Source organism: Vespa mandarinia, chromosome 11 (genome assembly GCF_050613455.1).
Source record: "Vespa mandarinia isolate Hongniang chromosome 11, ASM5061345v1, whole genome shotgun sequence".
NCBI lineage: Eukaryota > Metazoa > Arthropoda > Insecta > Hymenoptera > Vespidae > Vespa > Vespa mandarinia.
This window is the reverse complement of record NC_140820.1, coordinates 341,992-358,533: the sequence shown is the minus strand read 5'-3', so window position 1 is coordinate 358,533 and position 16,542 is coordinate 341,992. Positions and strand designations below refer to the sequence as shown.

The 16,542-nt window shown below is 30.3% G+C and overlaps 3 protein-coding genes across 7 annotated transcripts; 1 reads left to right on the top strand and 2 right to left on the bottom strand.

The window, feature by feature from the left end:
* Window positions 1-4,519: 4,519 nt before the first annotated feature.
* On the bottom strand, window positions 4,520-9,483 carry LOC118441374 (uncharacterized). 2 transcript variants are annotated; one of them, XM_035865675.2, is made up of 2 exons: window positions 9,306-9,483; window positions 4,520-6,011 (listed from the first exon to the last, which is right to left on the bottom strand). In XM_035865675.2, exons 1-2 carry the CDS (start codon window positions 9,344-9,346, stop codon window positions 5,384-5,386), a joined length of 669 nt encoding a protein of 222 aa, XP_035721568.1. In that variant the 5' UTR covers window positions 9,347-9,483; the 3' UTR covers window positions 4,520-5,383. The 2 variants fall into 2 exon arrangements, with proteins under 2 accessions (XP_035721568.1, XP_035721569.1); XM_035865676.2 differs by lacking the exon at window positions 9,306-9,483 and adding an exon at window positions 6,255-6,413.
* Window positions 9,484-9,686: 203 nt separating this feature from the next.
* LOC118441366 (putative cytochrome P450 301a1, mitochondrial) lies at window positions 9,687-14,979 on the top strand. Of its 4 annotated transcripts, XR_014982720.1 has the most exons (14): window positions 9,687-10,055; window positions 10,118-10,912; window positions 10,978-11,223; window positions 11,336-11,617; window positions 11,796-11,907; window positions 11,981-12,103; window positions 12,254-12,395; window positions 12,464-12,714; window positions 12,774-12,945; window positions 13,011-13,180; window positions 13,259-13,337; window positions 13,409-13,612; window positions 13,673-13,879; window positions 14,854-14,979. XR_014982720.1 is itself a non-coding variant. In XM_035865658.2 (13 exons), the coding sequence occupies exons 3-13, from the start codon at window positions 11,067-11,069 to the stop codon at window positions 13,781-13,783; spliced, it is 1,758 nt and encodes a 585-aa protein (XP_035721551.2). In that variant the 5' UTR covers window positions 9,687-10,055; window positions 10,118-10,912; window positions 10,978-11,066; the 3' UTR covers window positions 13,784-14,146. The 4 variants fall into 4 exon arrangements, 2 of the variants coding, with proteins under 2 accessions (XP_035721551.2, XP_035721550.2); XR_004838087.2 differs by lacking the exon at window positions 14,854-14,979 and having other exon boundaries at window positions 13,429-13,612; window positions 13,673-14,146; XM_035865658.2 differs by lacking the exon at window positions 14,854-14,979 and having other exon boundaries at window positions 11,336-11,572; window positions 13,673-14,146.
* Window positions 14,279-16,423, bottom strand: LOC118441370 (uncharacterized). The gene is made up of 6 exons (XM_035865667.2): window positions 15,817-16,423; window positions 15,373-15,638; window positions 14,949-15,116; window positions 14,629-14,869; window positions 14,471-14,539; window positions 14,279-14,380 (listed from the first exon to the last, which is right to left on the bottom strand). The coding sequence occupies exons 1-6, from the start codon at window positions 16,081-16,083 to the stop codon at window positions 14,345-14,347; spliced, it is 1,047 nt and encodes a 348-aa protein (XP_035721560.2). The 5' UTR covers window positions 16,084-16,423; the 3' UTR covers window positions 14,279-14,344.
* Window positions 16,424-16,542: the final 119 nt, after the last annotated feature.

Sequence of the window (16,542 nt, the reverse complement as noted above, 5' to 3'; positions counted from 1 at the left end):
TTGTGTAAAAAGGAATAAATAGAATAAGAAAATGTTAATCAGTTGAGAACTATGTCTTCTGTACTCAAATTCTTGAAGGCACTAAATAAATCTAATTTAGTTCACTGAATTATTCAATCATTCACACTAATTCTAATTACGATAAAAAGATTCTTATTCTTAGAATTCTGTAAATTATATTAAATGAGGCAGTGCCTTTACAAACCCTAACACTTACTTTGAAGAGATACCTGTGCTACTTATTCTAAGATGGATATCAATTAGAATAAATGTGTAAGCAATCATTTAGTTAGGATTATTTCATTACTGGCAGTGATAATATTTAAAATACAAATACTATGTAAAATTGTACAAAAATTTTGAACTAGAACTAATTTTTTAAAAATTACCTTAAGATATAATTATATACTCTGTTATGAAAGTGTTACCTTTACATGCAGTTTATGTATTTCTCACTGCATTATAAGTCACTGATTGTGCATTTTTTATTCATGCAACTAAATATGCTTTGAATTTAAACAATACAAAATTCAGAAATATTAAATAATTATGTAATAGATTACTAAGGCAGTTGCGTAGATTAAGCATAGATTAAGATCACGTGCACAAATACTGGAAATCTTGACTGTCTCGAGCAATTGTGATATTAGTATAAGATTATCAAATACATAATATTATAAATATTCGTAATTAGGATAATGAATATTTTTTTAATAAAGTCTTAACTTAAGAAAAATATCGTATAGGCTCAGTGAATTACTAAATCTTTGCCATCAAATATGTTATTTCACATAACTATATCTTTTGTTATTCCTTTGATTATATCAATTAATATGCTTCGTATCTTAACGTTCAGAATTATTATAATTCAATGTATATGCTTTTTTGCGTTGGGTGATAGGATTTCATAAATAATGCAACAGTAATAATTTGTTTTGTATAATATAAAATATTCTATTGTAAAATCATATATTGTTGCATACGGTATCATTTTCTTGGACTCCCACCGCGACTAATAAAAATTACATCGAATTGTTTAATATTTATATCTTATTTATTCTCCGAGACCATATCTGACCTATATTATTAACCTGAAAGTAAATATTTATTTTTAATATCGTCTCTTTTAAATAAATTCTGATTATTATGCAATATGAGAGATAGCAATATAATAGATGCAGCTAGTAATATTATATAAATAGAACAAATGACGAGAATAAATTAAATGAACGAACGATACATTTTTAAATTAACGTTCAGAGAGTCATTTTAGAATAATAAATTATATAAAAAGCTTCATTATTATATTATATATGCTTACATTATAACATTATATATGTTTTACATTAAGCAGCCATTAGCTCGATATCATTTTCGGTGGAATGTATATTATGTAAGATATAATATACATTGCATCGACAAAAATATCAATTGCCCAGGTCTCACCACTTGGAGGTTGCCGCTTCTGGAGACCCACGGATCAACGATGACAACTTTTATATTATATTATTCAATTTCAATCTATTATAGATACATACGTATCTCTTATATATCAAAGAAAAAGGACAAAAGAAATTAGTCAAATTTTTATTGAATAATTTTATTAATTAACTTATCATTAAAAGACGGAATAATATTTAGAAATCCACGAGAAATTTTATTAATCGTAATCGTCAATAGCCATACGTAAATATTACATATACATAAATCTTCCCTCCAATTTTCTAAATCGCGCCCGAAGAAATTATTCAATTAATAAACCAAATAGTCACTCGTGTAAATATTTCAACAAAAAATTACGTAAAATTTTTGTTTATAATATATTAATAATAATAAATAATTAATATGTTAATAATAATAATATATCACGATTCGATAGCAGTCGAGAATTATCAGAAATACTTGAACACTGTCTTTGGATAAAGAAACGACATTATACGTGGAAAAGTAATAACTAGAAATATACGAGAAAAAAAAGTTTTGATCCATATATTTGAGCACTACTGATCCATATGAATTCCGAGAAAGAATTTGGCTCACTGATCTATATGATTTCTTGGAAAATAACTATTTTCTCACACAGATTTTGCAGAGAGAGAAAGAGAGAGAGAGAGAGAGAGAGAGAGATACATGCAAATTAATACCGTTCTGAGTGACACACACAAGCATTTATAAAAAACTTTATACGATGCGAATATCCACACATAATTTTCTCACATATACATCTATATATAAATACAACAATTTTTCGAAAAGTCTGAGTATATTTATTTCAACACGGATTTGTAAATAATATATCTTCTTTTTAAAAAGAAATAATAACATTGATATACAAAAAATGTACGATATTTTTTCTGATGGCTTTGTACGTTTATCACAAATTATTATCAACATTTATAAACTATAATAATTTTCTATATTAGCGTTCTGTATAAGCAAGTACATGATAAATACGTTTAAAATTATTTTATATTTAACACGTCTCGATAGCTATCTCATATTTAAACGACTGTAATATTTTTTATGTGTTAGGAAATCATAGAAATTTAATAAAAACGAAGAATTTTTTATAGGTATTGACATTTTTACTGAGTCCACTATTTATTTAATCACATTTATATTTAACAATAAATATTACGTAACGTAAATTACTTTTAACTACAACGAAAATGGTAGCTCCTGATAAATATTTATAAAATTTAAAAATGATATACATGATCTTCATGAAAAAATTATTTTATCTTCGGGATAGAATATTAATTAAATTATCTTTAAAACAAACATAACAAAGCACATATCTGAAATACATAATATCGTTATTTCTTTATACCATTGTTAAAAAAAAATATCAACGAACGTACTTTTAAAAGATCATATGTGAGATTACGGTGATAAATAGAAAAATATAGAATGACGTAATGCATTATTGATGATGATAGAATTTTTAAGCGCACAATTCTTCTTTTAAATTTCAATTATTATTTTTATACAATTTTAATTTATAATAGTGTTTATAATGAAGTATAATGAAGTATAATGGAGTTTAAGAATTAACCTGTTATCTTTGAATTCGATATTTGTACGGTGTGTCATATAAATGAAGTTATATGGGAGAATTAGAACATAAGAACATTATTTCGAAAAACGCAAGAAAAATTTTATAAAACTGTTAAATGAGAGCGATTGCAAAAAGATTTGAAATTGTTACGCGCGAATTTTACACATTTATTTTTGTAAGAGAAAAACAAAATAATATAATTTAAAATAATGCATAATTGTACAGATCATTCAGATTTGTTATAATCCTCTTGACACTGTTTCAATACTTTGTGCGTACTTATAGACGACAGATGATTATTTTGGTTTGTATTACCATCTTTTTAATAATATTTCTCCAGATTGTCTTTATTTATTTTACAGCGAATTTTAATAAGGTCCACATATCCATTTTTCCTTCAATTTAAGAATAAAATTTGTACAAGTACATATAACTAATTCTTTCGAGTAACCTACCTTCAGAGAAATATAATCTGCACATGTTCCTTGCTTGCTTTCGTTTAATGTGTTACTATTTTCCTGTGTATCTATATGAAAAGAGCGATGTTATTCAATAATGATATAGCGCTAAACACACACATACGTACGTACGTACGTACGTAAGTACGTATGTATATACACATAACACTTTTGTATCGAAATATCATTTTGTGGTGTTAATAATATAATAAAAACATTTGCGGCAAGCGTTTATTGGATGAAATAAGATATCATAATAAAAATCGGAACAACTATTTTGTTCCAATCTAATCGATTCTTTGCTTTATAAGTTTTAAATAAATATGTATTTAATTTTGCAATTATAATCGCATCTAACAACAATATTACGCAATTAACATTGCAAAATTGACAAAAAGAATATGTAGTAAAATACAATAAATTAGACAATAGAAATAAATATAAGCACGTACGTATGTAAGCATACAATTGAAACTTTTTTTAATTGTTTAGCAGATAAATTAGAGATATACTAGCCTTTATTACAACTAATATTACTATGAAAATAAATAATAGTAAGGCCATATCTATGTACATAGAATATATGAATAAGCACAAATAAAAAGGTTGTATTGAAACTGAAAAAAAAAGAAAGCGTCAAATTTCAATAGTTTTTCTTATATAAATAATTTTACATGACTGCATTTGCAATTTTGATTGATATTTTTCTTTATAGTCAAAACAGATCATGCGATTTTACATGTCACTTTGATACAATAAATCGCATGGGTGTTAATTATATTAATTAGTAATAAAATTGAAATTTATATGATTGTACTTTCATTTAAAAGTAACCCGTTTGATTCCCTTGTCGAAGATACGATTTTCACAATGCAGCATTCTACTTTGTACGAGATTTATATAAGGAAAAATATAATTTTTTGTACATAAAATTGCATACTTTGCATATTTTAACATTTTGTCATATGCGCATATTCGCTAAATTATAGAAAAGCCTATAGTGTATTTTTTGCTTCATTTATTCGGATTTTAATTGAATTTTCAAATACATATTACTCGATTTTGCTTGCTATAAAGTGAAATCAGTCGATTTTGAAACGATGTTATGTATGGAATGTTCATTAAGTTCGCTAGTAATCTTGGTAGAAATATTATAGCGCTTGTGATAATTTCAATGCAGTAATCTTACATTCTTTTATGAATGTTCTAATCGACACACGAACTCTTATTACGAATCATGCCGAAAGACGAATTCCTTCTTTTTTTTACGTCCTTTTTCTTTCTTTCTTTTTTTTTTTTTTCTTTTTTTTTTTTTTTTTTTTTTTAAACAGGAAATTTTTAACGCAAAATATTTATATCAATGAACTCCCATGGTTTATCAATATCTTCCAATATAATTCATCAACTTAAAAAATAATAATGCTTCGACAGCAACGACCATTTGTAAAAGAAAAAATCTATATTACGATACTCTTTTCTAAAGAGCCAATCGACGTTAATTATATATTTTTTGTAAGCTTGACCATATAAATTTTTGTAAAGAATTAACACACGACAGAAAAAAGAGTCCCAAACCTATTTGATTATATTTTCTGTGCACTTCAAGTTATATAAAATTCGTCGATAGATAACAACATAATTACTTAGGTAGTTTCAACAATAAAATCTTATATGATTTTTTATTAAGTGGTACTAAGTGAGACGTCCTAAGTTAGATTCGAGGTGAGATGATCTCGCTTCGTTGAACTCGAAGATGCATTTGAATAATCTGAATGTTCGTGCGTCGACAAAAGTAGAATAAACTTATTTCAAGTTTATATGCGATCAATGGTCGTTAAACTTATCGAAACATAGAACAACTACCAAATCAGATTTGGCCGTCTACGTCGACTTGATATCGAAGCGTAAGATATTGGGCAACATCCGTCATCCTGTTGATACTACGATGAAGTCCCCGTAAATGATGTCTGAAATTGTTGGCAATAGAATTAGCTAGATCGATGCACTCCTCGTTCTCTAGACTGGAATCATTTTCGACTCCGATATCCGACTCGGAATCGGATGAAAGAGAAGACGCGATCGAGGATGCGCTCTGTATGCTTTGCATCGAGGTAGTGCTTGGACAACGAGCGTGTCCTAATCTATTGGCGGTTTCCGTATTCATTTGATAAACAAGGACCGATTTATCGGCATCTTCCTCTTCCCGAGATTGGATACGATCCTCCTTCGACCAGAGCAATTCGACTTTCATCTGATTGACGATGTGATACAAACGATACAAATCCGTGTTGGCTAACGTTTCTTTCACGTTATTGCCGGCTTTCAAACGAATCGTATCACCAGCATCACCAACAGCCAGATCCAACAGTCTTCTCGGTATCAAGATCGTTTCTTCCATCTCGCTGACGGTCTTGACGAATCTTTCCATGCTGTTCAAAATGCTCGCGCAACTGAACTCTGGCTCGTCATGTCGCGCGATTCTACGCAGACTCGTCCTACAACACATAATATTATTATCCCATTACTTTCATCTTTGCTTCAAAGGGAGCAACGTTTAACGCAACTCAACGTGCTAAAAAGTGAATGATCTAACACCACCAATAAGGATAATTCTTTTAATTGGGAAGAGAGAGAGAGAGAGAGAGAGAGAGAGAGAGAGAGAGAGAGAGAGAGAGAGAGAGAGAGAGAGAGAGAGAGAGAGAGAGAGAGAGATGATCGAAGAAAAACATTACACATACTCCATACGCAACATTTTAACTTGCTCTTAGACGCACGCACACTGACGATTTCTCCGTTACAACACTATAAGAGGACCGCGAACATCGACTCGAGTTTCGACCAATGCTAAGTGTCGAGTTTTATTGAACGTTACAATGACGTGCAACTTTGTTGTAAAGAGCATTATCTTCTACATATAAACATATGTATATACATATGTATATAATTTATACTACGTTGATACATAAATTCAAATTTATTTTTTCCTATCTTTCTTATACTTTCCATATTCATTTTTAAGTATTTATATTCATCATTACATATCCATTGTTACATTACCTTTTCCGGCGGACTTAGGATCGAATAAAGGGAATTAACGGATACCGTATGATAATGAAATTGATTAATATCGTATAATAATTTTTTCATATTTCCATACGGATTGCGTTTTCGTTAGAAAGGGGGAACAGGTATGTGCATGATATAGCATGGGTTGCATGTTCCGGAGACACCTTTGACCGACGCGCGTCCCTCGAATAAGCGCGAACGTCATCGGTCGTAGCCTCCGTACTTATATACTTGTTTATCTTACATAATGAATCGATATCGATGAGTCTAATTCTCTTCCATATAAATATATACAATACATATGCAAATAGTTGATCGAATTACCCTCTCCTACGATGTTTCCTTTTCTGCACTTGTTCGACTTTGACCTTGGTCTTTTTCCGTTTAAATATTAAATGTAACTTTCATTTTTTATCTATTAAAACTTTTTCCTCATCATTATATCCAATGACTTATTATTTTGCGTATCTTTATTCGTCTTTATGGTCTTTACATTTGTCATCGAGAATTTTCTTAATCATATATTCCAAGTAATTATTTGGCTCATTTGAATAGCGCTTTAAATTTTCGAATCTATTAAAGGAAGTACGTATGTACATAAAAGACGGAGGTGGTATCGTATGACTCTCGTACGACTCTCGTACGACTCTCGTACGACTCTCATACGAGTACACGAGCACTCGTTATCGTTCTATGCTATACGAATAATTGTATCTATAGCTATACAATCGCACTATGTTTAATTAATGTCATTAAATTGTCTTTAACTTATCAACTTTTTAATTCACTTATTACTTGGAATTTGTTTTCTCTCTCGCTCTTCTTTTTTTTTCTTTTTTTTTTCTTTCTCTCTCTCTCTCTCTTTTTCCCGATCAGGCTCGTACGAAATTATGATTATTTCAAAAGAACATCTTATAAATATTTTGTTCGGAATTCTTGAATAAACATACAGTCTTTATCGAAATGAGATGACAAACGTTCAGCAATAGTAAAACTAATGTAATTGATTGGTTTAACGAAATGAGTTGATTTTCAATCAACGCCATTAGAATACGATTACCTTTTAATATACATATATCAATGAGTATCACCGTCTCAGTCTCGCTTCCGCGACATATTTAGAAAGATTGCTTCGTATTCAACGTATCTTAGGTATATAAAATCGTTCTATTATCTATAACTATATTTTTTTAATCTAAAGTTTTTAATTCGTAGTTACGATATTGCGCATCATAGATAAAGCTTTAAAAAATTTGAACTCGTTCAATTATTCGAGAACGTCGCACACAGATAGTATCGACCCAACGGGTCTACGTAATATAGATTTAATAAGGCGTTATTAGTTTTCATAATAAGGGCTTCGGGATAGCTCATTCAGTAGAACGAATATTACATACATCCGTCGTTCTGATCATTGTGGAAAAAAAAAATCATCGATAGTATCCTTTTAAAAGAATTCCGCTTTCGTTACCGTGAATTTCAATGAAATAAAAGAATATTTATACTTCTATTGATTCTCTTTCCTCTTTTTATTTGTTTTATGCTTTACGTTTGTATAATGAAACATTGTTTTTCCGTTATATCTCTCATTAATCTCCTTTTTTTTTTCCTTTTTACAATTTAATCTCGAAATTGTTATCGGCTTTATCGTTTATATTTTTCGAATAAAAATAAAATCTCAATAAAATATTTTTACATCGTAGATCTTGGAACATAGATTGAATCAGAAAGAAGTTATTACGAAAGAATATATTATCATATTAATTTGACAAAAAAATTCGTTAACCGCCTAAACGAAACTACGATTTACCTTTTTAATCGTTAGACGATATCTCAGATTTTGAAGATATCCGAAATTTTATTTTTGACGTATTACACAAGCAAATAGAAGATGAGTTTACTTAAAAAGATAATGAATTATATCTTTCCGACGTACTTTGAATTTCGAATTTAAAGGAGTTTTTAATTTAGGCAATATCTTTGTTTCCGGCAATACTTTGTAATATTTATCCTGAATCAATTCAATAAATTGAATTTTTGATTCCTCTGAAATTTGAAAAGCAATCCAAACTGGATATATTCATTGTTGAATGATATAAAACTGTTTTAATGTTTTCATAAAATGATATATCATTGATATTTCAAAGAAAGCATTATAAATTCAAAATCATCTCGTGCGAATGTGTGTGTGTGTGTGTGTGTGTGTGTGTGTGTGTGTGTGTATACATATATATATACATATATCTGAAAGTGAAGGATTCACGTGGCATAGCCTCGTTTCAAAGAAGCCACATCATTGGACATCTCTTGATTTTCTCATGCGTGATAAAGCCGATGTAACTCGACATATTTTTTTCATCCCCTGTAACTCGTCAAACTTGAAATTGAATTTAACCGAATTAAGAAATGCGACACAATATCCTCAATGACGTCGTTTTATCTTCGTCATAAGCCATGACTAATTCGGTATAGATGAACGAATAATTTTTCTTCGAAATAGGCACTGCTACGAAAAAGAATTACACGTTTGACCCTGAATTGGCCTAATTTACTATTTATCAAGAGCTCTGGGGTTTCTTTATGAGCCGTATTAGAAGAACGAGTGTGACGCATTTTCAAAATTACTACACGACGATCTTATTCGAAGGGACTTATAAAGGATAAAGTAAGAGAAATGAGAGAAAGAGCAAGAGAAAGCGAGAAAATATAACAATTATTCGTACCTGGTGCTGTCGACGTTCGACGTGATGTCGGAATAATTCATTGTTCAGGATTATGCTCGATCTTGTGGATTTAATGATGCGTCTACGAAGAAGCGACGAGACAGCTGACTTTTTCGGGCTCTTACACTACACTGTCACAAAGCGTTGCTTCACGCGAGGTAAGAAAAACGTGCGTGATTGAACTTCCTAATATCTCTGCCCCTCTTAGTGCCTTAGTATATAAAAAAAAAAAAAAAAAGAAAAAAAAAAACAATCGTTCGATCAGATTATTGGGTAAGAGTCACAGTTATGGGGAGGACGAGATAGAGTGGAAAATCATTGATGTTGATTAGCAGCGCCATTCTCGTACGATAACATAAGCTTCGTTATATGCATAAAAAGGTCACGTGACGTTACGAGCGTCATCTCTCGCCAGATCTATGACGTAAAATCAGTCTTTTTGTCGATGTCGTCAAGAATTATTTCGAAAACGCAATTAACTTACAGCACGCGCGTACTCTTTTCTTTATAGTAAAGCGCATAATGCAAATATATTCGCAAAATTTTATTTTCGAGCACGTATCATGCACGATCAATTAATTATTAATACTTTTGTCGCTTTTCCAATTTTTCATAGGAAATAATTTACATAAGTAGTACATAGAGAACATAAAACATTTCGATCTATGTATTGATTGGCTAAACTTTACCTTCAAGAATCTTCTATTCCAATTCGACGGGTTATGGCCTTGCTCTTTGGAATTCCACAACGTACGTTCACTTTTTTTCCTTCTTCTTAAACAATTGAACGAGTTCGGTTATTTGCTTTTCAGGCTTTCGACGCTTTTTCCATGAATTTTCAATAACATATATCGTTTTTTCATTTTGCGTCAATAAGACGAATCGTAATACATATGTATATATGTATAAGTTATTAACAAGTTGGAGACTTTGATCGCTAATAAAAAATGTTTTTTACTAATTCTTTCATGGATATCTATGAATACGAAAACTGATATATTTATTTATTTCTCTATTACGTGGATTGCTAAGAAGGAATGTGAAGGGGGAAGAAAAAAAAAAAAGAAAAAAAAATAGAAAAAAAAAAGAAAAAGAAAATGGAAGAGACAATAGTGAAATTATTTTCTTTCGTATTACCTCGATTAATGATTCTTCATCTATTAATCGTGGCTTAGATCTGTAAGATTATCGGCCAAGTAATATTACCAAGTAATGAAATAATGTACAGATAATTGTTGGTGTTTCTTAGGAGCACATAGACAGTATTCATACCGCGCGTAAATATGCGAATTCAATACAATTCTCGATACCCTGTTCAAAATAATATTGAATACACTGTTCGTAATGTATACAAAGAAACTCGTTTTACTGCGTACAATTCTTAAACACGCACGTCATCTGACCATCTGCTTTATTCCATGTACATGGCTTATAGAACCGAAGAAATATAATATTCGTACATACACGTATTCACAATAGTGAAATAGAAAGTTCGAACTTTGTTTGATAGTTACCAAGGCAACCGATTTTGTTAGCACTTATTATCAATTTTTTATTGACGCTTATATAATACATGTTATATCTTAAAAGAGCAAGATATATATCAGGTATGTAAATTTAATTATTTATTTTTGTTCAATATCAACTCGTTTAATATCTCGTTTCATGTAAGACATAGGAATACTCGATAAATTTTGTTTACCTAACGTCGTTATTCTGATCTTGAGAAGAAAAAAACGAAAGATTCATTTTGATTAAATCATGATGTGCCGAGTATTGTCACCTTCTACGCCGCTATATCTTAGATTCTATTCATTTTGTATGAATGGCAATATATGCCGTGGAATTACTAAATTTCCGGTATTGTCGAATGTGGAAAATCAAAGATGCATAGATATAAATAGCAATGAAGTTATATGTAAGTTACGCCATTTTTATTAACATCATTTTTTATAATATGACAATTGCTTTTGCAATAATTTAATATTTGGTGTTTAATACTCGTAAACACAATTAATGATATACTTTAGCGGCACGTATGGCCCAATCTCACGCAGCGTCAGCCGTTAGCGAAACTTTAAATCGTGATGACACGCTACCTTTGATGGAGTCAACGAGCGCGGAAGTGATGTCGGAAACCTTTGAATTAGCGAGTAAATTTTTGCGACCTACCATCGAAGATAGGGCTCCATTATCCTTCGATCAGATACCAGGTCCCATAATAATGAAGCTCTGGGAAAAATATTGGAAATACGTGCCGATTTTCGGTACGCAACTGTTTTCCAGTCTGCTAATCAACAGATTCAGCCAGGGTATGATCCGTCAAAAGTTCGAGATCCGCTTGGAGACTCAATTGAAAAATTCATTTTTCCATGATATATATAATACTATTAGTTATTTCTCCCTCATTACATTTGATACTTTTACTAAAACAAGTTCGATCGCAATAAGCACGTCGTATAGTTATTGCATATTTATTAATACTTTTAGGACGTTTAAGTTGGAATCGCAACATTACGCCGGTTAAATATCTTTTTAATAGATACGGTTGTATCGTAAGACTCAGTGGTCCATTATCCGGTGATATCGTCATGATTCATAGGTATTAACGCTATTACTTGGATAAATGAAAAATATTGAAAAATATTGATTTTACTTTTGGATTGATCCATCAGACCAGAACATATAGGAGAAGTTTTTAAACAAGAAGGCGATGCACCTATTCGCAGTGGTATCGATGTTCTCGAGCACTATCGTCTTCACTATCGGAAATATCGTCTCGCAGGTGCTTTTTCAATGTTAGTATCGTATTTATATTTCTATATCGTAACGTGTGTGTGCATGTGCGTGCGTGCGTGCGCGCGCGCGCGTGTGTGTATGTGTGTGTGTGTGTGTGGGGGGAGTATTTCTGGCAAAAGGGAAAAGGTCAAAATCGCTCTCTGTCATAGGCAATGCTCGGAATGGTTAGAATTGAAAGAAAAAGTACACAAATCGTTCAACAAGATAGAATCAAAGTTTCTCAGAAAGCTTGAAATAATTTCCGAAGATTTTATTGGTCAAATACGAAAAATACGTAATAGACAGGATGAAGTACGTATGTAGTTTTCAAACAAGTTCCAAATCCAATTGCTAGAACGAACGTTTTTACGAACGATTAGGTTCCTAATAATTTTAATGAAGAGATTGCTCGCTGGGGCTCGGAATGTTTCTTCACCCTTATATTCGATAAGAAGCTTGGATTTCTTGATTCAACAGGACAGAATCCTACTTCGGAGCCAGCAATATTCATTGATGCGCTTGCGACCGCCCACAAATATTTAAGTCGTTGCGAAACTGGTTTTCAAGTATGGAGATTCTTTGATACTCCCTTTTCCAAACGGCTTTTTTCGGCGTGCGATGTTATCGATGGGTAAGCTACTCATCGTTTTATATCAATTTGTGATATCAAATTAATTGATTTTATTTCAGTATTATAAGTAAATACATTCGTCAAGCACAAAATATGTTCCGAACTCGATCGCCGTTGTCTTGTTCCGATGAAACTTCGCCCATTTTAGAAAAATTGTTATTAGCTCAACGTCTTCATCCCGATGATGTTTCTACCTTATTGATGGACATGGCAATTTTGGGAGTTCAAGCAGTAAAGATAATTCGTTAAAAATAATCTAATTAGTCCCTATTAGTCTATTAGCCTTACGTTTTCAGATGACAAACTGCGAAGCGTTTCTTTTATACTTCTTGGCGAAGAGTCCCAGAGTTCAAAAAAAATTATACGAAGAGATCGTTTCTGTTATTCCTAACGCGGAATCTTCGATAACCGAAACTAATTTGCAAGACATGCCGTATTTAAAAGCTTGCTTGAAAGAAAGTCTAAGGTATCGTAATATTCTAATATCAATAAAAATATTTAATTTTTTGGATAATTATACGGTGCGACTACATTTTTATTCAAGATTGCGACCTGCTTTTCCCTACATTACCAGACTATTACCAAATTCGATATGTCTCCATGGATATACAGTACCAAAAGGGGTAAACGCATATATCGCATTTCTTTCCTTTTATATATATTTTTCACTTTTCAAAATATTTAAAATATTTAGACTTTTGTAATAATGGCCAGTCAAATAACGTCACAACGCGAAGAAAATTTCGAAGATCCGGAGAAATTTCGACCGGAAAGATGGTTAACGAATCAAATGGATGATGATTTTCAAGAGTATAGTTTTTTACCATTTGGACATGGCGCACGATCTTGTCTGGGAAGACATATGGCGGAAATAAAAATGGCATTGCTTACGGCAAAGGTAAATATGAAAATGGTGCAAAATCCATTATCTATTGTCAATTTGGATATATATTTTTAGTTGGTCCGGGAGTTCAAAATCGAATATAATTACGCCGATATTGGAACAAGTTTTTATATGATGAATGTACCTGATAAACCTCTTCGTTTTCGATTTATCGATAGAGATTGAAATAATGATTATTACATACTTAGATATGACAAAATAATTTTCTTATAAAAAGTTTTTTCTACGAGTTAAGAAATATGAATTATACAGGAACTAACAGTAAGTAGACATTATATTAATTCTATCGAGTGTTGTATTTATATTCGGAAACTTCTCTCAGTTATAAGTGTGTTCAGTAATTACTATTACTATTTATTTTAATAAAAGTATGTTATATATTAACTTTTATCTTTTAACATTCAAATTTATTTGAAAGAAAGCACTATTCGGGAGATATCAATTTCATTATACCTACTGCCGAAAACGATAATATACAATAGTAGTTTCATAAATATTACAAAACGTTTACGGTGGATAATTTGAGCTATCGTTCAATTGTTGAATAATAATAATGCAATCCATCATGAATAGAAAATACTGAAAAATTTCATTTTAAATAAATTATTTATTAATAATTGATATAAACCAAAACAAGATTGTAACTTAAAATGTGTTAAGGTTACTACTGACCTTGTAAACGAAGTGATGGCCAAAGTCAAATAGACCCACCCCGGAAAGCCTTAGTCATTTTTGTGTAATTTGTAGAATAAATTGGAAAATCTATAGAACACAAAGTTTTATAGGCGATTATAATGTCATCGACATTTCTCATCCTCGTTTATATAATTTGATTCGATAAAGCTATCTTACCTCTTCTTGTCTTTCTGGATCGTACGTAAAATCTCTTAAAATATGAAGCGCGTGTTCCGTACATTTCACCTAAATTACATTGTAGTCATTTATATATTTTATGAAGTATTTATTACTTTGTAAACAAGTAAAATACATTTATTTATCATTGTTATTACCTTCGTGCAACATTTTTCGATTGTGTTATTTATAAATATTACGTTAAACAATGCTATAACCATCGACAATACTACAGGCGTAAAATCAAACATATAGGATAATGTAAATTTAAAATATATATGTTGTGCCTGTACATATCCCAATATATATATAAATTGAGTCACCATTTCAATAGTTAGTTGTATTTCAAATGTTTTGTGGAATTCATAACATGTTTTTGAAAGTTCCAGGTGTACGTGCCTTTGGTGTAATATTTTCAATAGATTAAGTATGGATATTTTGTAAGGTTATAAATAAACAATAATTATTGTATATTTACATTATTGTTAATAAACTTCGTTTATACTGAGGAGTATCAATGAGACGTTGGTAATTCGATCTTTTAAAAGCTTCGCTTGTCCGCTTTGATGTTTCCGAATCGTTATTTTTGTTCAAGGATAGATGTAAAATATATTTATTAATTTTTTCAAAAATCGACGCCGTATACCTATATATACCAAAAAATATATATATATATATGTGTGTCTGTGTGTGTACTAAATTATTAATTTTTATTTCCATTCATTAAATTCATTTAAGATAAAATTTTTTTTCTTAACGATTCTCTATAATGATCGAGAATTAAAATTTTATTTTATACAATATATTGATTGTGACCTATTGAGAAAGGGATACTATTTCTTTAAAATATCACTTTCTTATATCTCTTTAAAATATCACATTGATCTTACAAAGGTGCATACCAAATAACAGATTCATATTTCATGTGGATCAGGCTATTAGCAATTGAAGGATGATTTATTGTGTATATAAGCAAATATGATTTGATCTCTTTTAAGTTATCCTTGTACCATGACAATTCTGTTATATTTATACCGACAGTAATTAATATCCATACGAGAATATTACGCTTTATTCTATTATGTAAACTTTGATATTTGTTTGGAATTTGAAGTCTTTCCAATGTATCGTTTATCAATGTAATTTTGTCCAAGCATCGCTTCCGTGTCTGACATATAACAAAAGAAACATAAGAATCAATTCTTAGTTATAACTATTCGATAAAATGTTTATTAATCGTAACCGAAAAAAATGTGTAATTATAATAAAATGTCTAGTTGATGGTATACGAAAGTATGCATCTCTAATATGAATAGTTGGATAGTTTGAAATAATAAATAACATACCTGCTTATAATATTGGAGACTCATCACCATTATCATAGTCGTGAATAATTTAGAATTGAACATTATAAAACCTACGATATCTTTACAAATGAACTTGTGATATTCCAAATAAATGGCAAAGATAAAATAAATAAGCCAGACAATTATTATATACGAGTTAGTGAAATATATGCTTAGTTGTCCGGGAAAATGTTCGAAATTTCCGAGTGCAAACAATTTCAAAATTAATTCTAAAGGGAAAAAAGCGTTAGCTAAATTTCTCGACATAGTTGCCTTTATATGATTCTACACTCACTGTGCTGTATTGAAATATTACGCACCATTATATTACAAACGTGCTTATAGTATCCTACATGTGTACTCTTTCTAATAGATTGATCTATCACGAAGTATTAATGTGTAATGAGATTATCCATTAACACGTTTGTTTATATTTTGCTATATTTACTACATTTCGATATTCGTCGTTATGAAGATCCAATTTATATTAATCAAAAGAAAATACCAATTTAATACTGTGAAAGCGATCATCGTATGTACATATGTTTTACGTATATACAATAATTTGTTTAACTTTCATTCCTCTTATTTCGACGAAATTAGTTTATGTCACTACTGTTTAATGGATATGATGTATAAAAAAAAAAAAAAGAAAAAAAAAAAAAAAAAAAAAAAAGAAAAAAAAGAAAAAAAAATTATAAATAAGATTTTTTTTAAGTAAATAAT

Bases quoted from the DNA above. Each gene is read 5' to 3' on its own strand.
- LOC118441374 (XM_035865675.2), bottom strand. From the start codon at position 9,346: ATGAATTATTCCGACATCACGTCGAACGTCGACAGCACCAG. The intron at 6,012-9,305 runs GTACGAATAATT...TATGTGTTGTAG, and splicing joins TCGAACGTCGACAGCACCAG to GACGAGTCTGCGTAGAATCG.
- LOC118441366 (XM_035865657.2), top strand. From the start codon at position 11,067: ATGATGTGCCGAGTATTGTCACCTTCTACGCCGCTATATCTTAGATTC. The intron at 12,104-12,253 runs GTTAGTATCGTA...TCTCTGTCATAG, and splicing joins CTCGCAGGTGCTTTTTCAAT to GCAATGCTCGGAATGGTTAG. The intron at 12,396-12,463 runs GTACGTATGTAG...ACGAACGATTAG, and splicing joins TACGTAATAGACAGGATGAA to GTTCCTAATAATTTTAATGA.
- LOC118441370 (XM_035865667.2), bottom strand. From the start codon at position 16,083: ATGTCGAGAAATTTAGCTAACGCTTTTTTCCCTTTAGAATTAATTTTG. The intron at 15,117-15,372 runs GTATGCACCTTT...TGGTATATATAG, and splicing joins AAATATGAATCTGTTATTTG to GTATACGGCGTCGATTTTTG. The intron at 14,870-14,948 runs GTAAATATACAA...ATTACACCAAAG, and splicing joins CGAAGTTTATTAACAATAAT to GCACGTACACCTGGAACTTT.